The sequence below is a fragment of the Podarcis filfolensis genome, assembly GCF_964270895.1.
Source record: "Podarcis filfolensis genome assembly, chromosome: 5".
NCBI classification, from domain to species: domain Eukaryota; kingdom Metazoa; phylum Chordata; class Lepidosauria; order Squamata; family Lacertidae; genus Podarcis; species Podarcis filfolensis.
In genome coordinates this window covers 42,089,953-42,114,733 of record NC_139608.1, presented here as the reverse complement: position 1 = coordinate 42,114,733, position 24,781 = coordinate 42,089,953, and the positions used below count along the sequence as shown (strand labels likewise).

Below are 24,781 nucleotides of genomic sequence, written 5' to 3'. Positions count from 1 at the left end.
TACAACTACTTTGAAGTAGCTTCACTGCATTCATTTTGAAAACACATGCAGGGGCAGGGAAATATAACGCTAGAAGTGACCACTGCTAGTGAGGCAGGAAGATGGCTCTTGCAGTTGGCACTCCATCGTAAGTTGTTCAAAGAACTGCTGCCTATCATGCTTTTCCACCACTAAGTACTTAACAAGTGACTTTCTTAGCCAGCCTGAAATAACATTTCCCTTTCCCCCATCTCCCTATGACATGGCTTATGGTTGCTTGGGTCAGTGAGGTAGGACAATTTACTATTGCGGGTAAGAAGCTATGTTGCAAACTCCCAACTCCATGTTTCTAGGAGCTATGCCATTCCAATCACTACCAGCATTGTTGATCCATGCCCTCACATTTTCTGTGATTTTTCGATGTGTCTGTTATTTGTTTTGTTTCCTGGTGTATAAGTCCCAGAATGGGTTGTACCAACAAACACAGTTCCGTGCAGATAGAAGGGAGGACGGATACGAGAGAAGGATGAGTTTAAAGTTTGGGAGAGGCTGGCATCAGGGAACAGCAGGTAAGTCTTCAGGCTAAGCGAGGAAGTCCAAGTCTCACCTAGCAAGGGAGAACAAGTCCCTTTCCTCAAGGTCCGATGAGAAACGACTCTGGCAGGAGAGCACCAAACCGAAAAAAGTTGTTTTATTGGTACCATACATGACCATAAATGGCACAAACTATGCAAAAAAAAAAAAAAAAAAGGCTTTACAGTGCCCCGGGGGGAAGTGGTAGGTGGAAAGGGCAAGAAGGGTGGGGAGAGGGGACAGAGTTCACGTCACCAGTTCATGCCGAGCACAGCAATGGGGGACGTGACACTCATATATTTAGGTACAAAAAGGTTACAGAAAAACGCCCTGTAAATTATAGTATTGACTGTTGTATTGGCTACTCCCGGGGGATAGAGCAGAATGGAGCATCTGGGCCCAGTAACACAAAAAGTGACCAGTCCCACCCCACACCCCAAGCATGCTCCAGGTTGATCCATCTGGGCTCCTCCAGGGGAATGGAGAACTTATGGGATTCCAGCGCATGAGCCAGGTGGCGTCTACCACAGAGCAACGGGCCAGAAAAACAGCAGCTCTAGGGTAAGCCTGGCGGCAGCCATCCTCCTCAGAAAAGCCCCTTGCAGTCTGGGACCTGCTCAGAGAAACAGTCTAAGTAAGGCAAAGGGTGGTTGCCATGACAGTCCAGACTGTGCCCTCTAAATGCCACCACCCTCACAATCAGCCCATGCCATGAGGTGACCAAAAGACTTTGGGGGCTACCTCACGCATGGCAACCCAAGCTTGACAGATGGTTGGTTTGAGGCCTCCATGACAACGCAACTTCTCTCCATGGTTCTCGGGACAAAATTAAGAGTAAGGAATTGCAGGTGGAAAATGTTGAGTGACATCCAAACACCAGAGAGTGAACTGGGTGGGTTTAGGAACAGGTCTTCTTTCCTTGGGGACCTTTGTGAGCCCTGTCACTCCCCACCAGGAAGGATAGATCTGGCTGTAAAAAAGTTACCTAGAACCTCACTCCGCAATGGAGGAAATGGCGACCCTTCTTTACAAAGCATGTGTTACCCCATCTCCAGGTTGCATTCACCCCCATTCCCCATGTTCTGCACTGCTGTAAACTGGTGACAGTACCCTCTGAACTCTCCTGCCTCCCACAAAGGACGCCCATCACAATGAACTCCCCCAACCACTGGTGGGGGCGGCTGCATTAGTGAGAACACAGTGAAAGAACAGTATCATACACACAGCCTACAGCGCGGAAATATACAAGCACAAGGTACACAAACCCGAAAGGGGGGGGGGAAGGGTAGAGAAGGGAGGGAGCAAGGACAGCAGCACACACAAGTTACACAGAGGGGGCAAAGTGGGGCAGCCATGCTGTCCTCAAAGGATGTAGAAAGGAAGTCTGCAAAGTCTCTCCTTGGTTTGAAGCTCTCAGAACTGTATATAAAAACCAAGACTCCCAATTGGTAGACAAGCCTGTACAAAAATCAGGACTGGGGGGAAATAGGGAGGAAGGGCAGATTTTTTTTTTTAAACGTACAATTTTAATAATATTTTTTTGTAAAAAAACAAAAAACCAAACCCAAAGTACAGGGGAGGGGTCAAGATTGCAGTTTTCTGTAGGAGCAGGTCAGGCAGAAGGCCAGACCCAAAGGGGCGGGTGCCCTCACCATGCCAACTGCAGGGTTGCTTTCTAACCCCATTCCAGGAGGCACTAAACTCCCCTTGTCTTCAGGCGGGGCAGCAGCAGCCCCACTGCCGCACCTACAGCCGCCAGGAGGGACTGCTTGAGACCCACCCCACAGAAATCATAGCTGCCCCTGTGACATTACCAGACCCTCCTGTTAGAAGGAGCCCCCCTGAGGCCAAATATGGAGCTGGACTTCTATATAAAACGTGCTTAGGGCTGGACATTCTGCCAAATGGCCAAGAGCATTCGTGGCCCCTTCCCTTCCTGAGGTGTTTCGTGCCAGTCAGGTTCCAACGGGGCGTATAAAGAGCACAGAACGCCATCCTGCAGGAGTGCCGCTTGTGTTGTCCGGAGCGCTGGATGCGTGGGTGGGAAGGGAGGAGGAGTTAAAATTCTGCCAGGCCTAGAGTGAGACCCAGGCTCCGTCAGGCCCAGCGCCCCAAGTCTGCCCTAAAGGGCACAGCCAAGAGTGCAGACATCAGGGAGTGGTGGCCAGGCCAACTGGAGGCAGGTAGGTGGGCAGGCTGGTGCTGCAAGGCCCACCGGCCCTGATACCTTGCCGGCCAGCCAGCCGGCTACTCTTCTTCACAAATTGTCCAGGTAGAACGGTTTCGACTCAGTCCATGGGGACGCCAGCCAAGTCCGTTGAAGGCCAGGCTGGGGGTGAGGGCTTTACTGCGATGCTTGCGACGTCGGGTTCTCGGACTTGCTCTCCTGACTGGAGGGGGGCTTGCTGTTCCAGGGGCTGTTGGCGCCCAGCGCGGGAGAGTTGTTGAAGCTGTCCTCGTCGTCAATGCCGTTGGCAGCGTCGAACTGCGTGTTCTCCAGCCGCGTGATCAGGCGCTCGTCCTCGTCACCAAACTCCCCGCCCATCAGGGTCGGCTCGCCCACCACCATCACATCCTGAGGAGGGAAGAGGGTCCCGAAACATAATCGAGGTGGAGGCAGCCCTGACCCACACCACAGAGGGAGCCAACCACCGCCAAATCAAAACATTTCCTTCTGAATAGGAGACCCACATCCCTTGGCTTCCTTTACTCTCTACTTCTTTTATCAAGCTGAACCCCCCACCCACCAACATTCCTACAACTGTGGCCACTCCATTTCCATTGTGTGCTTAGGAGCTGACAGCCACTTAACACGTCTGGGAGGTCAAATGCCTCTGGATCTACTGTTCCCTCATGAGGAGGAAGCTCTCCCTCTGACTATGCCTGAATGTAGGTGGCATAAAGCTGAGGGGGGCGGGATGTCAAACATGAAGAATCACAGAAGGAATCCTCTTCGTGATGTGGCGCTGGCACCAACAGGCACCCAAACAGTGCTGCCATTTTCTTTCTTTTTCCACAATAGAATTTTATTTTAAAAAACTAGTAGTAAGAATGATTACCAGTGCGCTAAGCCAGTGAAAAGCAATAAAGGAGTCTGATGTAGTGTAGAACAAGGAAGCAAACTGCCACCACTTGATAACAGGCGTGTAACCAGGTACCAGTGAAATATTTAAGCCTTTCAAGTTGCTTCAGGCTTTAAACAGTAATTAGTCTCATATATGACCACCCCGAGCCCCTTTCAGACACTACCTCAAACTGAATACAGCAAGTGATGGCTTCCAGCCCTTTCCCCAATCTCCACATACTCAGGTCAGTGCTGCCATTTTCAAGATGGCTGCTGCCACCGTTTTGAACAAACGAAGCTCTCTATCCCACCCCCTGCAGATATACCGCAGGGAGCCTTCTCCAGCGTTTCTGAGGGTGTTCCAGCTCCATGGAGCAGGGCCCCTCGCAGGAGGAGTTCTCAGGTTACGAAAAGAGAGAATGAAAAGGGGATGCTTACAGGTACCTGACTGGAGAGGGCAAAGGTGCTGGCTGGGCTCTTCTTCTTGCTGTTGCTGTTGTTGGTGTTGCCACCTCCAGAACTCATGGTGCTGCCCCCTGACATCTTCCTTTTCCGGCGCTTGCTGGGCTGCTGACGTGCAGGCTCAGCTGGAAAGTGTTAGCAAAGGGAACGCCGGTGAGACATCTTGGTCCCAGCAAATGAATCCAGTATTCCCCAATACAATCAAGCTGTAACTAAAAATACCTCCCAATCCAACTTGCTATTGTATATTTGCTAGGCTTCCCCCAAAGCCTGATTCACCGGTTACACTTGCCTGTAACCTCTTCGAACATCATCAACCCCCCAGATCTCATTCACCCATCCCACATTGTAGCAACAGAGCCAGGAATAGAAGCCAAGAGTTCTGGCACCAAACACAAGATTCCCTACTAGCAATTGCATCCCAGAGAAGGGCAATGCTCATAGCACCCTCTGGTGGGTTTCACAGGAAATGTCAGTAGTCCCAACTGGCAGTTGCAGGCCGGAGAAGGGCAATTCCTATACCTCCCTCTAGTGGGGTTCACAGGAAATGCACCCAGGAAGCTGTAGTACCGAGGGTGGCCCTGCAAAACTCTCACCAGGTGGCGCCACCATCCGTTGCCACTTTTGGAAGAGGCATGTCTTGAGGCAGTCCCGGGGACTGAGGCTGTAGGTCTTGTGCCGTGACATCAACTCCTGCATTGGTTCTAAGATTACGCAAAGCTGGAAAGAGGAAAGAAAGAGAGATAAGGTTGGGTTTTGCTGCGGAGAGCAGGCCCCTGTTAAGAGACCAGAAACCCCCTCGAGCCAAATGTAGCTCTGTGTCTGTGTCTTGGGCAAGATGGAAAAGGGGTACCCTGGCAACATAAACCATCTTCTAGTCTCTGGTCACAGGATAAAGTACACTCCCAGCTTCAGCCTTGCCCCTCTTCTTTGCTAGTGGGGCATCCACAGGTGCACACCTCCAAGCCATGCATCTCAAGCTACACACAGAATGCAGAGACTTTTCTGTGCACATGGGCATAGCCCAATATGAAGGCATCTTTGCCCCCAACAGCTGTGGAGCATTTGCAGAAGCCAATGCCACAAGCTGATTTTCATACATAAACATATTTATGGAAATTCATGTTCCTCTGTATAAACCTCTAATCTGCGTTTTCCTGTACTCTTTCCTTGCACGGAACTAGTTTCTAGCAATAACTTCCTGGCCTCCAGTCCTCCTTGCAGTCACAATATGCACGCAGTAAAATGATCTGCTCTGTTCAAATAAATCGTAAAGTACAGCAAAAAATACAGAGGCATTAGTCCCCAGGTGCCGCATTTGAAAGGTAAGCTTTATGTTTCTTTATGAAAAGTAAAAGGGAAGGATGCAAGGGAGCCTTTTCCACAGCCTAACCAGCGCTGTGGGAAAGCACTTACTCGGAGGTAGTTGAGCGTGGAGTTTGACAGTCCGCATCGAGTGATGTTCTTGGACAACTGGTCCAGCATCTGGGGATCTTGCGCCTGCAGTGAGCAAGGAGAGAAGGAAGAGTCCAACAAGAATAGGAGGCTTCTTTGTACTATTGTTGCTCTTAATGTGATCATCAATATTTCTTGGGGTTAGTTTTCCTTGCATTTTGTATTATTTCTCCCCAAAGCCACTTTATGATTCTTTTCAGTAGAAAAAGAGTGCCAATGAAATTCAATAAAAACAAACCCATGAAATGCAGATATGAAAAGCTGGATAAAAGCCTCATGCATGGCAAGATCCATACAATTTCAAGATCAACAATTTAGGAATTGAGAATTGTGCACCCGCTTCTTCCCTCTGGTGACAGGTGCTGGCCCGGGTGCAGAGGAGCTGAGCTGGCAAAGATCCAAGAAGCAACAGTGGGGGTTTTTTTTGGGGGGGGGGAGTAGGGCTCAGCAACACAAAGCAAGCTCAAACTGCAAAATGCTCCTGATTTCAGAGGGAGTCCGGCTGAGTTGCTTAAACCAGGTCAAGCCCACAGCCAGTACCAAACACAGGACTCACATGCATAGCAAGGATGCTGCGGGGAATGAGCTCCCGGTGCTGCCGGATACTGAAGTGCCACGTCTTTATCCTCATCATGTCGTCAAACATGAACTCCAGGTAGAGGCGGCCCTCCACACACACCTGGGAAAGTGGAATGCAAACAAATGGCATTGGCGGCTCAGGTGAGCCTTCTCCACCCTGCAAACAAACCTGGTCTCTAGGTTTCTGCCTGCTTCCACCACCCTTGGGCTCTTTGCAGGAGGTCACAAGCAGTGACAAAGGGCTGAACTACTCTGGGGAGCAGTTCAGCACAGACTCCTGCTAGCCTGGCTTGGGGGTGAGGCAGAGGACCAGTGCTGCCCTCTCACCTGGGTGAACATGGGCTTGCCATGCTGGGTGACCATGGTGCACTGGTCACAGTCGAGCGAGACAAAGTTGTTGTGGAAGGACTCCTTCGGGTGCTTCAGGACATAATACAGCTCGGTAGCACCCCCTTCGAAGATGCTGCGGAAATAGCGGGGGATCAGGGTGCGGCCAATCGCTAGACGCAGGGGAAGGAAAGGGAGATGAAAATCAGTTACTAATGTTTTGCCCTGCAGACTCAGGGCTGCTAGAGCAATAGGCACTTGTTTTTATGCTGGGGATCATTAGCATCTCCGTGGAAATACCAAGTGAGCGAAGTCTTCCATAGTAAGGCACCAGGTGAAGTATCCAAATGAATATGTAGAGCAGTCCAAGCTCTGGGGGTCCTGAGCAAACTGTCCTTGTTTCCCAACCGCTTGGGCTTACTCATAGGTGGGTTGCCCATGCCCTACCCATGATGATTGTGGGGATCAGAGCTGTGACCTGCTGTGATCAACTGGGTCTCTAGGAAGCTACGCTTCAGAAGCCTACTTGGACAACAGCATTCCAACCTCTGTCCCAAGGAGAGACTGGTGATGTGCCGAATTGCTTTAAAAAGAAATGAGACACATTTTCACCCTGAAAGAATTTGCCTCTTATCTAGAATATAATGTATAAAGGGAGGTGTGTGGGTGTGCCTTAGACACATACAAGTGCTGACATGAATTCATAAATCAAGACCATCCTGGCCCTGAAACTTTTCAGTTCCTCTGTGAGAAATGAAGATTCTTGGAGGAACTACAGGGATGAAAATGCTTTTAAAAAATTGCTTGGAACTTTTAAGACTAGGAAGATTTTCATTTCCAGTGTGCCTCTTTAACACACCAACCTTTTCAGCCAATCTATGTGTCTGTGCCTAGGAAGCACGACAAATCTGTTTTCAATCATGGAAAATGTATTTATACTGGAGGAACCGAGAGAAATAGCTGAAATTTCTGAAAATTTGCCCTGCTCCATCACAGGTATACACCATGAGCTCCTAAGCAAGATTGCAGGTGCTAAATGTCTGCTGGAAGGCAACTGGAGTGTTCTGTGGTTGCAAAATGAAGGGTCAGTTTTTATAGCCTAGTAAGCAGTACGATATACACTCCGTTCCTAGTCATCAGCTTTACCAGTATCTGAGGATGGGCTGTGAAGGCAAGGGGGGCTGGTTGAGCCACACCAGCTACGTACCAGATACTAAGCTCACAGCCAACCCTGAAAACCGGGGATTACTCCTTCAAGGTTAGCTCGGGAGAGGCTTTCCCTGCATGAGACCCGTCCTAGACTGAAACTCACTGTATCTCTTTGGTCCATCTTCCAGACAGAAGGTGATTGTTAGCATGGCATCATCCTCAAAGAACTCGGTGGTGAAGGCATCCCACCACAGATTGTCACATTCCTGCAGCAACAGAGGACAAAAGCCTTACATGCAGGGAGGGGAGATCTCCAAAGGCTAGGAGATAACCATTCGCCACCAAGGCAGCAAAGGAACCCAGGAAGGGTGTTTCCAAGGGCTTGGTGGACACCCCAGACTCTTCTTCCATCCCCTCCAAGAGTAACAGTACCCCCATCCACAAGTTTCCCCACTCTTCCTCCTGATTCAACCACCCTGAACCCCCATATAAATATACCTCTGTCCAGTTTTGCAGCCGCTTATTGAGCTCAAATATCCTGTAGTCAGTCTGGTTGCCATATGGTGTGTGCCTCCTGTCAATCAACCACAGCAATTGAACAATTAATATTTCGATCTAATAAGATAGAATAATTTGTCTGGGGTGTTACGGTGATGCAGAATGCATTACTTGCTTTGGTGTTCACATTTCACAGACAGAAAAATGCCTCCCCACACCCCAAGTGGCACCCACCAAGTTAATGGCTGAGCAGGGATGTAAATTCCAGTTTCTCCACATCTGTGTCCAACTCTCCAATCACTGGACCATATTTTTGCAAACTTTTAGGTTTTCTTGCAATCAAGCTGTATAGTAATCTTGTCAAATAACAATTCCATTGTTAAATAAATAAAAGGCCTTTCCAGAGGTGCGGTGGAGGGTACACACTTCATTTACTGCTCTTACGATACAATTAGATGTGACATTAATCACATATTTGCATCTATTTCCATGCCTGGAGTCCTCCTTTTTAAACTAACAGCAGCCATCAAGATCAAGGATGCGAAATCACTACCACCACCAGGTGCTGCTTATGAAAATTGTAGCAAATAGGATAATGTCTCTGCAGATGGTAATTGCCACCATAGAACTTTATGTACCTACTCATATTAAAAAATATTTTGGGGTTTTTAAAATAAAAAAACCTATTGTCTGATTAATTGGGGGTCGCTTTTTAGTCAATTAAAATAGGAACACTGGAAGCAACCTTACACAGGGTCCAACCACTGATTCATTTAGCTCACTGCTGTTTACACTGACTTAGCAAGCGTTCTCTTAAGTTTTCAGGTGAAAGTCTTTCATAGCCCAGAGATTCATCTACTAATCATTCCATGATTATGAAACAAAATAGACACCAGCAGCAATGGTTATGGAACAAAATAAACAATAGGAGTAAGAACATGCTGCATGCTTTTTGCTGTGGGAGGGAAATGGGTATTTGTATCTCATGATTATACAAAATAAAAGCAATATTTTGAAAAAGTTCAGTCCTATCTTGTGATGCCAGGGATTGAATTTGAGACTCTTTTATAAGAGTAAGCCCAGTTGAATTCAATGGGATTTGCTTCTACAAATGTTCCAATTCTAGTCAGAAAGTACCTACATGATACTTGATGTAGGAGACTATTTCATGGGATTTCCTCAAACAAGAGAGTGCGTTTATTTCATAAAATTTATATACTGTTTGATTGTAGGCAAAAACCCTCAGAGTGATTTACAATGTAGGAACAGAGAAAAGGTCACTCCACTGCTGTTGCTGCTGCTAATTTATTTCTTATATTCCACCCATCAGACTGGGTTGCCCCAGCCACTCCTCTCAGCTTGATTCCACTTCCCTTCCCCCCTTTTCTCCCTACATACTGAAGTCCTGACTCTTGTCAAAATGGGTAATTTCATACACATCTGAAAACGCATAAATATGCACACCGCATGCACCCTTCATTTAAGGTTCTGTTTGGATGAGGACAGATGTTAATATTTCAAGTGGTTTGAACACAGATCCACTACCATGAAAGCAAATGCCTCAAAGGGCTGCAAATGTTTCTTGAAACATTTAACTGTAGAGCTTTGCTAGACTGTATCATGAGATTATAACAGCTGTCATTATAAGAAGGTTTGGAAACCAAGTTTTGTTTTTCTTCCAGAATATGAGTTCAGTAATACCATGGTACGGTTCCAACATGCATATGGATTATATGGGTTGCCAACCTTTTTTTAGGTCTATGGGCACATTTGGATTTTTTTAGTGTTATGGGTAGCATGCTCTCTGGTCACTTCTCTCCCTTCTCCCTCACATCAGCCCCACCCCAAGAAAGAAAGAACGCAGACAACCTTCACTCTTCTAAGGGATCTAGGTAAAAGTCAGATTCAACAGAATTAAGCTAAGCCTTGAAAAGCACATAGAGCTGAAAGAGGAAGTGGGAAAGAGAGTCTTCCAACTTCCTTAGAATCATAGAATCATAGAATCATAGAGTTGGAAGAGACCACAAGGGCCATCGAGTCCAACCCCCTGCCAAGCAGGAAACACCATCAGAGCACTCCTGACATATGGTTGTCAAGCCTCTGCTTAAAGACCTCCAAAGAAGGAGACTCCACCACACTCCTTGGCAGCAAATTCCACTGTCGAACAGCTCTTACTGTCAGGAAGTTCTTCCTAATGTTTAGGTGGAATCTTCTTTCTTGTAGTTTGGATCCATTGCTCCGTGTCCGCTTCTCTGGAGCAGCAGAAAACAACCTTTCTCCCTCCTCTATGTGACATCCTTTTATATATTTGAACATGGCTATCATATCACCCCTTAACCTCCTCTTCTCCAGGCTAAACATGCCCAGCTCCCTTAGCCGTTCCTCATAAGGCATCGTTTCCAGGCCTTTGACCATTTTGGTTGCCCTCCTCTGAACACGTTCCAGTTTGTCAGTGTCCTTCTTGAACTGTGGTGCCCAGAACTGGACACAGTACTCCAGGTGAGGTCTGACCAGAGCAGAATACAGTGGCACTATTACTTCCCTTGATCTAGATGCTATACTCCTATTGATGCAGCCCAGAATTGCATTGGCTTTTTTAGCTGCCGCGTCACACTGTTGGCTCATGTCAAGTTTGTGGTCAACCAAGACTCCTAGATCCTTTTCACATGTACTGCTCTCAAGCCAGGTGTCACCCATCTTGTATTTGTTCCTCTCATTTTTTTTGCCCAGGTGCAATACTTTACATTTCTCCCTGTTAAAATTCATCTTGTTTGTTTTGGCCCAGTTCTCTAATCTGTCAAGGTCGTTTTGAAGTGTGATCCTGTCCTCTGGGGTGTTAGCCACCCCTCCCAGTTTGGTGTCATCTGCAAATTTGATCAGGATGCCCTTGAGTCCATCATCCAAGTCGTTGATAAAGATGTTGAATAAGACCGGGCCCAAGACAGAACCCTGTGGCACCCCACTAGTCACTCTTCTCCAGGATGAAGAGGAACCATTGATGAGCACCCTTTGGGTTCGGTCAGTCAGCCAGTTACAAATCCACTGAGTGGGAGCATAGTCAAGACCGCATTTTACCAGCTTCTTTACAAGAATATCATGGGGCACCTTGTCAAATGCCTTGCTGAAATCAAGGTAGGCTACATCCACTGCGTTCCCTTCATCTACCAGGCTTGTAATTCTGTCAAAAAACGAGATCAGGTTCGTCTGACATGACTTATTTTTCAGAAATCCATGCTGACTATTGGTGATCACAGCATTCCTTTCTAGGTGCTCACAGACTGTTTGCTTAATGATCTGCTCCAGAATCTTCCCTGGTATTGATGTCAGACTGACTGGGCGGTAATTATTTGGGTCCTCTCTTTTCCCCTTTTTGAAAATAGGGACAACATTTGCCCTCCTCCAGTCTGCCGGGACTTCGCCTGTTCTCCAGGAATTCTCAAAGATGACTGCCAGTGGTTCTGAAATCACATCTGCCAGTTCTTTTAATACTCTTGGATGCAGTTCATCTGGCCCTGGAGACTTGAATACATCTAGACTAGCCAAGTATTCTTGTACTATCTCCTTAGTTATTCTGGGCTGTGTTTCCTCTGCTGAATCATTTGCTCCAAATTCTTCAGGTCGGGCATTGTTTTCTTTATCGGAGAAGACTGAGGCAAAGAAGGCATTGAGGAGTTCAGCCCTTTCTGTGTCCCCTGTTTGCATTTCACCATCTTCTCCTCTGAGTGACCCCACTGTTTCTTTGTTCTTCCTTTTGCTACGAACATACCCATAAAAGCCTTTTTTGTTGCTTTTAACCTCTCTAGCAAGCCTGAGTTCATTCTGTGCTTTAGCTTTTCTGACTTTGTGTCTACACGTGCTGGCTATTTGTTTGAATTCCTCTTTGGTGGTTTCCCCCCTTTTCCATTTTTTGTACACATCCTTTTTTAATCTTAACTCAGTTAAAAGTTCTTTAGATAGCCACCCTGGCTTCTTTAGGCACCTTCCATGTTTCCGTCTCATTGGTATTGCCTGAAGTTGTGCTTTTACTATCTCCCTCTTAACAAACTCCCAGCCATCATGAACTCCCTTTCCTTTTAGTATTACTGTCCATGGGATCTCACCCAGCACTTCCCTAAGTTTTATGAAGTCGGCTTTCTTAAAGTCGAGAAATTGTGTCCTAGTATGCTTGGCTGCTCCTTTCCGCTGTATAGTAAACTTCAGAAGAGCATGATCACTCGCGCCTAATGATCCTTCCACTTCTACCCCACTAACCAGGTCATCAACATTGGTTAGGACCAGATCTAAAATGGCTGTTCCTCTTGTTGCTTCTCCCACTTTCTGGACAATGAAGTTGTCTGCAAGGCCAGTGAGGAATCTGTTTGACCTTATGCTCTTGGCTGAGTTTGACATCCAACAAATATCCGGGTAATTGAAGTCCCCCATTACTACTATCTCCCTTCCTTTTGCATGCTTGGCCATCTGTTCCAGGAAGGCATCATCTATGTCCTCCGTTTGGCTTGGGGATCTATAGTAAACTCCCACAATGAGGTCTCTGTTATTCTTCTCTCCCTTAATTTTGACCCAAATGCTCTCACTTTGGCTTTGAGGTTCTAAATCTTGGATCTCTTCACAGGTATACACATCCCTGACATATAACGCCACTCCTCCTCCTTTCTTGTCTGGTCTGTTTCTCTGAAATAGATTGTATCCCTCCATTATTACATTCCAATCGTGGGACTTATCCCACCAGGTTTCAGTGATTCCTATTATGTCATATTTAGTTTGCTGCACCAAGAGCTCAAGCTCATCTTGTTTATTTCCCATGCTTTGCGCATTAGTGTACAGACATTGAAGTCCATTAATCATTCCCCCGTGTCTCTTATTTAATGATTTTTTCCTCCCACCACTAGGTCTGCGTGCTGTTTGCTCTATTCGGTCTATGACATTTGGATGATCATCTTCATCAATTGATAGACTCCTACCTTCAGGACCACTGTCTCCCTCCCCCACATTAGTCAGTTTAAAGCCCTCCTGATGAGGTTTCTGAGATTTTTTGCAAAAACATTCCTCCCAACCGTTGTGAGGTGCAGCCCATCGCTTGCCAGAAGTCCATCTTCAAGAAACTGCATTCTGTGATCTAAGAATCCAAACCGTTCCTGTTTACACCATTTGCGAAGCCAGTTGTTCACTTCCGCTATTTTTCCCTCTCTCCCTGGGCCACGTCGTTCAACTGGGAGGACAGATGAGATGACAATTTGTGCATTTAATTGCTTCAATTTCCTGCCCAGAGCCTCGTAATCTCTTTTGATCTTCTGGAGGCTATTGCTTGCAGTGTCATTGGTTCCCACATGAACCAAGAGGAAGGGGTATTTGTCAGTGGGTTTTATGATTCCTTGCAGTCGTTCAGTTACATCTTGGATCTTAGCCCCGGGGAGACAGCACACTTCCCGAGACATCTTGTCAGGCCCACAGATAACTGCTTCTGTTCCCCTCAGTAGGGAATCCCCTATCACCACTACACGCCTCCTCTTAGGTCTGGTCGGGGTTCTTCCGTGAGCTGTCCGTTCCAAGGTCACCTGCACATTCCCTGAGGACTGACTTTGCTGCTCGTCTTCATATACCTGATCGACTGTAATGAGGGAGAGATCCTCAAATGGAGTCTGCTCTTCGTCTTCCATGCTAGGGGAGAGGACCTCAAAGCGATTGTGTATTTCTAAACAATCCGAGTGAACCCTGGCCCTCCTACTTCTTTGAGTCACGTTTCTCCATATATCTGGCTCCTGTGTTGGTGAACTAGCCTCCTTCTCAGGGGAGTCCCCTGTCTCCTCCTTGGTGGAGACGGTGTGCTCTGTTGCTTCCAAAAAGAGCTCCAGCTCTCTAATTCCTTCTTTACCTCTATGTCCTTTTCAAGGTGAGGGGAAAGTAACCGCCTTCATACCCTCGTGAACAAGGGGGCAGTTGGGTGATCTGCTTAGAAATCACTTGCACCACACTTGAGAAATGTTTTATCTGTCTTTACCCTGTTGTTAACACAGTTTGTCAGAAGGAAAAGCAGTGCAGTCTCTTACCCAATCCCAGGCTCCAGGTATGTTGGCGGATACATAGGAGTTGGTCTGCAGAGAAATAAGCCAAAACAGGATAGATTAACAAAAGCACTGCATGCAAGGGCACAGCAGCATGCCTGAAAAGAATGGCTGGTGTGCCATGAGAAAATAATTAATGGCTCCTATCAGCATACAGTAAGGTAAAGGTAAAGGGACCCATGACCATTAGGTCCAGTCGTGGCCAACTCTGGGGCTGCGGTGCTCATCTCGCTTTATTGGCCGAGGGAGCCGGCATACAGCTTCCAGGTCATGTGGCCAGCATGACTAAGCCGCTTCTGGCGAACCAGAGCAGCGCACAGAAACACCATTTACCTTCCCGCCGGAGCGGTACCTATTTATCTACTTGCACTTTGACATGCTTTTGAACTGCTAGGTGGGCAGGAGCAGGGACCGAGCAACAGGAGCTCACCCCGTCGCAGGGATTCAAACCGCCGACCTTCTGATCGGCAAGTCCTAGGCTCTGTGGTTTAACCCACAGCGCCACCCGCATCCCTCAGCATACAGTAGCTACCCTCAAAGGTAACCAACCACCTGCTGTCCCTCTGAACAATTAATGTCTCTGGGATTCCCTCCTTCCAATCAATAGTGGACTCTGCTGATGATACGCAGGAACTGAGCTCCCCTGAACTCCAGAGGTGTTTTTCCAGAAACAAATTTAGATGACCCCCTCAGCTATCAAAAGGAAGGAAATACATCTCTAAAAGAGCTTCTCACTTACCCCACATCTCGATCCAGCATAGTGCCCGGGTGAAAGGGGGGGAAGGCGTTGCCGTTTGGGGGCTCCTTTGGAGAGTACAGCTTGAATGACTTAGAGGAACAGCCTGGGGGAGGGAAAATGAAAGATCACTCAGCCAGGAGCAGACTAGATAGAAGGATGAGACAAACATGATTTCATTGTGACTACTGCAGCCCCTTAGGCATCCACGCCACTACCACACCAGCCCTGACTCAGCTCCTCCAGACAGAGAAGTTCTGAATATAAAATGCCAACATCAAACAAAACTCAAAGCTGGAGATAAGAGAGCAAATATCATTAGCTGAAGAGCTGGGTGACAAAAACTGACACCTGCCACATCCCCCTTATTGCCACTGCACAGCACTGTCTTTCCCACACCATGGAAAAACAGCACAGCGCTATAGTAGCTGTGCTTCTGGTTCTGTCTTCTAACATTCAAGGGCAAGAGACGCATGGAAGGAGCTGTTCCAGCACTGTGGTGTGGCTCCCAGCAAAGGAAGCACGGTGAACCACTATTACAGCTACATGCACTCCTCCCTTCTTCTAAAAAGTCACACAGAGTGGCTGCCAAAGTTATGTTGTGCCATGAAAGTATAATGCTCTGCTATAGATGCTATCCTCCCTCCCTGCCCCTCCCTTTGACTTCACACTGGATATGGGGAAGAAGATAAAGAGGAAAGGGTGCAGGGAGTAACAACAGCCATTGTTTAGTGCTGCTTTTTCCCTGTCAGGGAAATGGACTGTGGCAGGAGGAAACCACTTCCAGCCAAATTAAGTGGCAGGTGACCACCTCATTGAACACTAATTTGCGAGACTTCTCCAGCATCAACAAGGCAGTGGCATTTTCAGAAGAAGAGATAGAAATAAAAGGAGTTTGGGGGGCACTCTCCACCGGAGTCCTGTGGAACCTCAGAGGTTAACAAAGTAACTGTCGCAAAGGTTGTCATGGCCCAGAATCCACTTCCTCTTGTAGATCAAGTGCCCCTGAGCCCAGAAAAGTTGGGGACCCCTGCTCAAGATAGTATCTGGAGTGGAAACCTATAGGTGTAAATAGTAGAACATTGGTTTGCAGCACAAGGTGTCATTTATATGTTTGTTGCATAATACCAGCACTGCTGGGTCAGACCAAAGGTCCACCTTGCCCAGTGTCCTGTTCCTGAAGCCCGCCAAGCAGAAACACAAGCACAACAGCACACTCCCCTCTTGTGTTTCCCAGCAACTGGTATTCAGAAGGGATTCTGTCTCCAACAGTGAAATAGATCATTTTGTGTGCAATGTCTCTTCCAACATACGATTTTCTTTGTTGGCTTTTGGTTCTATCTGCTTCCTCTACCCCACACATAATTTTAGGCACCTTTATTATGCCCCTGTGCTTACTCGACTCTTCTACAAACTAAAAAGCCCAAAATGTTTTGACTTCTCCTCATAGAGAAGTTGCATTAGTCCCTTGATCATTTTGGTTGCCCTTTTCTGAACCTCATGCCGAAACCTCTGGAGTCTGTATGTTGGGGCGGGTGGGGAAAAACGGTGGTCCTAAAGATGTTGTTGAAACACATTTCCCATCAGCCCCAGAAAACAATGCGCACCTGTCAGAGATGGTGGGAACTGTAATCTAACATCTGGAAGGCCACAGGTTCCCCCTTAACTGTCCTACATTAAAATAAAAAAACAACAACCACAGAAACAGCACCTGCATGCATGTAGGAAACCAGCACAGCAGGCAAGAGGTATGGATCCTTTCTCCTTGTTATGCTCTCTTTCTTGTGACAGAGAGTTTTTATGTGGAAGAGTATTTAAAAACTATAGTACTGTTATGCAAATTTAAGTGGCACAGTCCCTTCTACCACCTTCAAATTTTACCTCATTCAGCTTGCTTTGAGCTCAGAGAAGTGATTGGGAAGATACATTTATCTTAGTAGGGCCCAGGTACAAATACTTTCTGCGCCAACACGGAAAAAGAAATCTAGACACTACAGAAAATATGTCACGTGATGTGAATTAAAAGTTAGCTTCGTGGTTTGTGTACTTCCAGAGATCTAGAGCAAAGTTCCTTCACAGGTAATTCAGGCAGCTAGAACACCCCCTCAATCCAAACCACTCCACATCCTTCCTGCCACAAAGGGTGTGGCTAGCAGCTCTGGTACAGAGTGATGGAGAAAGGGGAGTTGGTGCCTTATACCCAAGGTCATATGCAGAATCAAGGGCAGTGTGGTGTTGTATCCACCAACTCACTTCTGGCGTCTAATCTCTCTGCAGTGGATAGGAAAAATTACACCACAGACTTAAAGGGTCAGAGTTGTACATGGGAGAACCCACTGAGGGAAGTCCAAGGAGCAGGGAAATGTCTCAGCATACAACAGCTTTAAACCAGGGGTGGGGAACCTGTGCCCCTCCAGATGTTGTTGTACTAAAACTCCCATGTGCAACTCTGACCACTGGCCATGCTGATAATGGTTGATGGGAGCTAGATCCAGCCAGCACCCAAAAGGCCACAGATTTTCTATCCCTGTTTAGAAACAGAATGTAGGACTTAGTTGCACACAACACATAATAATTTTCAAAATACATTATAATTTTCATTTTTTAAAAAACTGTAGTGCTGATGGTTTCTCCTTTTTTTATTGGGGAGGTTTTTTTGCCTTCTCATAAAGTACAAAAACCAAAGAGATGCTAGGTTTCTTACAGCTCAGCAGCTTGTAACTCCAAATGCAACAAAAAAGAAAGAAAAGCAAAAAGTATACTCAATTTGTAATTATTAACTGAATAAATTGTATTTTTAATATAACATACAGAACATGGTAATTTAATAGCAAACCAAGTTATGCATGATACATTTTATGTTTCTAAAGTAACAAAGTGACTTTGGATCTTTAAAGGGCACTAGAAAAAAAAGTATTGCCTATTTTTCAATTTCCTCAAGAATTTCACCCCCAAAAAACTGTTTTGGTTTTTTTGTCCTTGATGGCTTTAAAATTTCTGGTAATTTTACATCTCTCTTCTTGAGGAGGCTGTCACTGACAATCCAGTGTCAATTTAAAGCACTAAAAAGTAATGTCAATTAGCGAATGTGTGGGGAGATACCAGAGTTTCAGTGGGAGTGGAAGGGGCTGAAAATACATGTGTTCTTCCGGCAAGTGTCTCTCGTGCTAACAAGCAAATGTGTCACTAGAGGGCTCTATTTGCTGCTCCATCAATCTCTGCCACATCATTGCAGAGTATTGACACACATACAGGTTTCTGTCCCCTCCCCTCTGCCCCATCCTTTTTGGCGTTATCAGTACAGTTTTCCCTCTCCATCCCCCTTCTTTGGACCAAAAGAACAGAGCCAGATCTTGCCTCTGTTTCCCCAGGAGAAGCACTGCACCAGTGCAGTAGCCACTCCTGCTGAGCAAGAAAGACCAGTTCTACTCCTGGCAGGTGCCGCCGCTGTGTCTGGACAATATGTGCTGCAGCACATCACCTTCCCCACCCAACCAGCCTTTGGTCCTAACAGCTGAATTCAAGCTGGAAATGCTTAGCTAACAACATCATTCACATTGTGGGGGAGGGGGGAATGGTAGGGGCACTTACAGGCCCTTTGTTTAGTCAAGTAGCAAAACACCCTGGATATATTCAATCAAAGACAGGGGAACCAAGATGTGGGAATGAACATGCAATCTGGGACACAGTGAACCAGTTCCCTGTGTCGGTCATTTTAGTTAAAGAACCCTGGTTGTAAGTTTCCAAGCTGCTCCCCTCTGAGATGTTGCCTCAAGGGAGCAACTGGGGAGCTGTCTGTGCTAGACATTGTTGCCTTAGCACTGCCACCCACCATCAGGAATCATTTGACTCCAGTTGGTTCCTTCACAGCAGATGGCTCTTCTTCAGAAAAGGAGCAACTTGCCACATAGAATGCCCTGGTGACAAACTGTTCCAGTTTCTCCTCTCTGCTTCCCTCCGCAGGATGCTTATTGCAGGAGGCTGCTACACGGAACACAGACCTGCAGCTCTTCTTGTCCCTCATCGTAAGTAGATACATGGGAAAAGGCAAAGAAACATGTGTGCTCTGATAGAGGAGTTTTTGGCTCAATGAGAGGCAGTGGGGGAACTTTTGATTTTCAAATACCTAAATGAAGTGACCTGACGCAGGTGGCACTGTGGTCTAAACCACAGAGCCTAGGGCTTGCTGATCAGAAGGTCGGTGGTTCGAATCCCCGCAACGGGGTGAGCTCCCGTTGCTCGATCTCTGCTCCTGCCAACCTAGCAGTTCGAAAGCACGTCAAAGTGCAAGTAGATAAATAGGTACTGCTCCAGCGGGAAAGTAAACGGCATTTCCGTGCGCTGCTCTGGTTCACCAGAAGCGGCTTAGTCATGCTGGCCACATGACCCAGAAGCTGTCTGCGGACAAACGCCGGCTCCCTCGGCCAGTAAAGCGAGATGGGCACTGCAACCCCAGAGTCGTCCACGACTGGACTTAACAGTCAGGGGTCCCTTTACCTTTACCTATGCATGTGAGCAAGGAACGGACTATTCTCACTCTGGAAGATGAAGCAACCCAAATTCTGGATTCCATTTCACTCGTGTTTACTTTGAACTCAGTCTAAAGCATTTGGAACAGGTACTACCTGCTGTTCCGCGATCTCAGGAGAGGGGTCCCCAAGACAATTCATCCTGGAAGGCATCTCTCTAACCCCCACTGCCCCCTTCCCAGAATATACCATCCCTCCAATCATACCCCCTGACTTATGTTCCAACAAATCTCAGAGCTTCATACACAGGAAGGGAGAGCATGAAGGACCCTCTGGGTGACCTTTCTGTTGCTGTGGTGATGGAAAAATCACCGAGGCAACCACCCTGCTCCTCCCCTCTCAGCATCCCTTGACAGGCACCATCTGCTGCTGGTGAGTAATGGAGTTTCCCTGGCTGGCTGGCTGGCTGGCTGCACATCCGGCTTGGTCCAGCTTGACCAAGGGTTCTTAGTAACTAGACCTGCACACTCCAAACGTCTGAGCTCTTTTTAAATCTAGCATCTGGACCAACAACCCTGAAACATTTGTGCTTCCTGGCAGTCAAAGAAAACTGCCCAAAATGCTTGTGTGCCCCTTCCAGGTAAGCCAACAAATCATCTGCAAGCTATGCAAGGGCAATGTGCCTGCACTCACCTGTAATGCTAAGCCTCCAGTACACCTGCATGGAGGAGACTGGAAGCTCCCACTCCCATTTTAAATTGACCACAATTTAGTGTTACACATGAACCCTAAAATGCAGTTAATCTAAACTATGGTTTCTGGAAACAAGGCAGCTTTGTAAACAAGAGTTTGAAGCTGGCTTGTTTAAACAAGCTACAGTCATACCTCGGGTTACAGATGTTTCAAGTTGCGTTTTTTCGGGTTGCGGACTGCCGAAAGTACCAGAACGGGTTACTTCTGGGTTTCGGTGGTCGCGCATGTGCAGAAGTGCCGAATCGCAACCCGCACATGTACAGACACGGGTTGCAAACACTGGGTTGTGAACGTGCATCCTGCACGGATCACCTTCGCAACCCAAGTGTCCACTGTATAGTTAAAGAGGTTGATGTATTTAGAGATTTTATACTCCACCCCACTCCACTATTTCAAGAAATACAAGACCACCCCCTTGATGCAAAAACCTCATTTGGAAACCATAGAATTAGCCACAGTCTGAAAATTAACTACACCTTACTGGGCTGAGACACCACGACAAACTGTGGTTAAGTCTAAAATGGAAGGAAAAGCTTCCAATCTCCTCTCCACGGCTAAACCAGAAAAGGAAGGAGGAAGGCACATGAGCTCAAGTCTCACTCCACATGCACAGCCAACGGAGCAGCATCTCTGTGCAGATGCATCCAGAACTGTGCTGAAGGAAGTCTGAAAAGGGAGGTATTTAAAATGGGATCAACCTAGAGCCTGTCTGCCATATGCTGAAAGCTCCACATGGGGAAAGGATTTCTGTCAGCAGCAGGAAAAAGCTAGTCAGAGATCACAAGATCAGGGTACCCAAAGGGACATCTAACACTCCTTACACGAGGCAGCTTAATTACACCAAAATCATCCATTTCAGAGATTTGCATGGCACTTTAGCTTTCCTTGCAAACTCACTGCAAGCTCCTCCAAGACAAAGTCTGCTCTCAATATTTAAATTAAACTTCAACAAGCTGAATAAAAAAGAGGAGGGGAGGAAACAGTTCCCACTCCTGGGGAGCAGCCCATTTTTAGGCAACCTTCATGACACTTCACAACCTTCATTAAACTAAAGCACCCCCTCCATGCCTTCTCACTTGCACCCCATGCATACTGGATTGGTAAAGTCCACTTTGGAGGAGGCCTACTCCCCAGGTGTCCCGAAAGCTGAAGGGACTTCTTATTTGGCCCCATAACTCAAAAAGGGGCAGAAGCATTGGTCTCCATTGCCTTGCTAGATCAGAACTAAGTCCTTCTGTTTCAACATCTCTTTTCCAGTGGTACCCAGACAACTGCCTGTCATCTTTGGAAGCTCAAGTTGATGATGTCCATCCACTGTTAGACCCCGGCAACTTGTATTCAGGAGGTATACTGGCTATAAGGTAAAGGTAAAGGGACCCCCGACCATTAGGTCCAGTCATGACTGACTCTGGGGTTGCGCCGCACATCTCGCTTTATTGGCCAAGGGAGCCGGCGTACAGCTTCTGGGTCATGTGGCCAGCATGACTAAGCCGCTTCTGGCGAACCAGAGCAGCGCACAGAAACGCCGTTCACCTTCCCGCCGGAGCGGTACCTATTTATCTACTTGCACTTTGACGTGCTTTCGAACTGCTAGGTTGGCAGGAGCTGGGACGGAGCAACGGGAGCTCACCCTGGCGCGGGGATTCGAACCGCCGACCTTCTGATTGGCAAGCTCTGTGGTTCAACCCACAGTGCCACCCGCGTCCCTATACCGGCTATATCATGGCTAAAAGCTGCTGATAGACTTCCGCTTAAAAACCTTCTGAGCTAGTGCCCATCATTGCCATCACCGTATCTTGCATTAGTGAACTGCATAAGGTAATTATGCATTGTATGAATAAGCACTGTTCTTTTATCAAATCTGCAGCCAGATCTCCAAGGCAATCAGGTAGGTGCTTTCATGCTGGTTTGGGCAAAGCTAAAACAACCTGACAGATAATTTCATGGCTTACTCATTCACTGCATAGTCAATTGATATGTAGCACACATCAAATATCAGTTAATACATCAGTTAATGCATAATAAGACTAAGTTTCCAAATGTATATTTCCTCACAGTAGGGGTCTACACTGCTCCTTTAATGCGTGGAACATTTACACAGTAGTTATCAGTAGCCTGGAAAGAGCAATGGCACTGGTATAGGGATTTTCGATGGAGCTGCCTCCATTCACAAGATAAGCCCAGAACACACTATGTTTTGGAGTGAAAACCACGTCACCAAACACAAAGTATAAAGCAGTCATCATTTGCTTTACCTCATCATCAACTTTAACAGCCTATCACAGTCCAAAGCAAACAAATTTGTCTAATTTCCTTAACTTGCTTAATTGCATTCTGGTTATAAGTGTTGGTATGATGCATTAAAAAAAAACAACTGGCTTCTGAGCTGGAGAAATTTGCATGGAGATAACAAGTAGTATGCTAACTGCCAAAAGCTCTCTCAAAGACCTTGGGTTTTTTTTCCAGTTCTTTTCTCACAGTTGCATTAGAAAGGGACCAAGACCTGTTCTTACTTCTGTGCTGGAGCTTTCATGTGGACTATATATGGAACAGAACAAAAGTAAAATGATGTGGTAGAATGGACCACTTCATACTGCAGGGATCACTTAAAAAAAAGTTCCCTGTTGGTATTGGTGAGCAAGAAAAAAACCTAGCAAAGTACAGAGATTATTCAAGACAGAGTCTCTCTTTCTGATGTGCAAGCTCTTTACATGCAGAAGTTCTTTGCATTAGGGGGGGATTCATAAATGGCATCCCTTGTCCTGCAGACTGCAGTGATACAGGCCATTCTGCCCTTTTATTTTGAGTCATACATATTTCAGGTCTTTGAAAATTAGGTGTTTTAAATTTCAAGACTAAGGCTGGTTCAAAGATGTGCAAAAAGCACTTAGGAAAGAAAACAGGGCATCATATGGTCCAGCATCATACCAAAAGGTTCTTAACCCATGTGTTGACCTCAGTCCATGCACCTTTTGTACTTTACAGCTTGGATGGAGGCCACACCACGGCATGCAAGAACTAGATCTGTAGGGGGCAGCATACAAGTTAAGGCCGCTTTAAATCGGACGCCAGACTATGGGAAATCTTGCATGTATAAATGTTTTTCACTTGCATACTGCCTTGTCTAAATCTGGTCTGGGTTTCTGGAGGTGTTATATGTTAGGACTGACAGCCGTGTGCTCTGACGAGAGCCACCTTGAAAGCATACTAGCTGGTAGGCACATCAAAGTTGAAAGTCACTGGCTCCATTTATTATGTGGTTTTCCAGATGGGTTGAGTCAAGATGCTTCACTCTCCCAGAAGCAAGGACTGAGCAAACTCACAGCAGGCCAGGTGGTCAACACAAGGCTCTAGACTCAGAAGAAAAACCCAGAAGGGCGTTTCTGGGAATGGTATTTTTCCTTCCTGTGCCTTGAATGCTAATTTTTAGGAGCGAAAGATCTGGGCTCCAGCAAGGTCACACTGTGATCTCCAAATCACTGTTTCTGGTGGTCCTACAGAACCACACATTCCATGCAGTGGATTCTGTGGGCACAGGACAAGTTTATAAAAACAATACATTCAATGGCCTTTAAAAGCTCAAACCCCAGTCGATCACATTTACAGCTGTGTAAACCAAAGGCCACCAGTTTAGTAAGAGACTTGGAGCCAATTCAAATACTCTGAGGAATAGCACATAGCACAGTCCTCAGATTATATCACGTCAGAACTCTGGTGAGGGGTTGCAAGTTTAAATGCTTCTCCCTTAAGACTCTCCATATTGAGAAACCTAGCACATCAATAAGAAAATTATTCTAATATCATTCTCCATTATATCCTATATTTCCAGATGGACCAAGTTTTTGAAGTTGGGAAGCACTCAAAGATGCAGGGGACATTCTGGCATTCTGAAGTGGCATAGTCCAGGAAGTCCATTGTGCTACATGTCTTTTCTGAATGTTTGAACTGGTTTTAAATGCAACCGAAATTTACAGACTTCAAGGATCAAGTGCCAGCTACTGACGGTTCACAAAATCCATTGTTGCAAGTTATGAAGTTATATGCTTGCCTTTTTAGATTGGTGTATCTGCAACACCTAATCATCCTGGCTGGATGTTTACTACTGTCACTCATCTGCAAGAATTACCACAAAGCAAATAGGATCGTGTGAATTTGCACTTGGCTTCCCTGGAGCACAAGGTAGCATAGCAGTTTCTTTAAGAACAGACTATGTTGGAAGTAGGGATGTTCCAGAAGACAACCTAGAATTGGATCCCAGAGAAAGGGTCATCTAATAGAGAATAATATTATGTTATCAGGTGTTCAAATAAATGTGTAGTGATACTGGTTTAGCTGAAAGGGAGGGAGTTGTGATGCTGGATGAATTCATCTGGGGAAGGACAGAAGAGAGTAAAGGAAAAACCCACACAATGGCTAAGAGCTTCACCTGCTGGCCTGTTTGCTGTGAGGGAGGAAAGAGTTTAGCAATGAGGGTTGTTCGGCATCAGGCAGCAAGAAGGTTAGTGCACAGACTGTGATGAGTTTTGGGATTCTGAAGAGATTACTACTGCAACTTGGCCATAGGGCAAAGACAAGCAGTAGTACCTGGAATATACTGCACCAGAGAAAACTTAACTGGCTTAAGATTGTTACATGAAGATGCAAGACAAATGCTTAAAAAGGATTGTGTAACTGA

The 24,781-nt window shown here is 46.5% G+C and overlaps 1 protein-coding gene across 4 annotated transcripts in view; it reads right to left on the bottom strand.

The window, feature by feature from the left end:
* Positions 1-654: 654 nt before the first annotated feature.
* Positions 655-24,781, bottom strand: part of LDB1 (LIM domain binding 1) — a 64,555-nt gene continuing 40,428 nt past the window's right edge. For 2 of the 4 annotated variants that reach the window (XM_083615265.1, XM_083615267.1), the window contains exons 2-11: positions 14,888-14,990; positions 14,134-14,178; positions 8,087-8,162; positions 7,752-7,854; positions 6,440-6,612; positions 6,090-6,212; positions 5,495-5,578; positions 4,675-4,798; positions 4,055-4,203; positions 655-3,127 (exon numbers count right to left, since the gene is read on the bottom strand). In XM_083615265.1, coding sequence (XP_083471391.1) covers positions 2,897-3,127; positions 4,055-4,203; positions 4,675-4,798; positions 5,495-5,578; positions 6,090-6,212; positions 6,440-6,612; positions 7,752-7,854; positions 8,087-8,162; positions 14,134-14,178; positions 14,888-14,990 — 1,211 coding nt within the window. In that variant the 3' untranslated portion in view covers positions 655-2,896. Of the gene's footprint in view, positions 3,546-3,869; positions 4,204-4,674; positions 4,799-5,494; positions 5,579-6,089; positions 6,213-6,439; positions 6,613-7,751; positions 7,855-8,086; positions 8,163-14,133; positions 14,179-14,887; positions 14,991-24,781 lie in introns of all 4 variants that reach the window. The other 2 variants (XR_014548572.1, XM_083615266.1) reach the window with 2 other exon arrangements.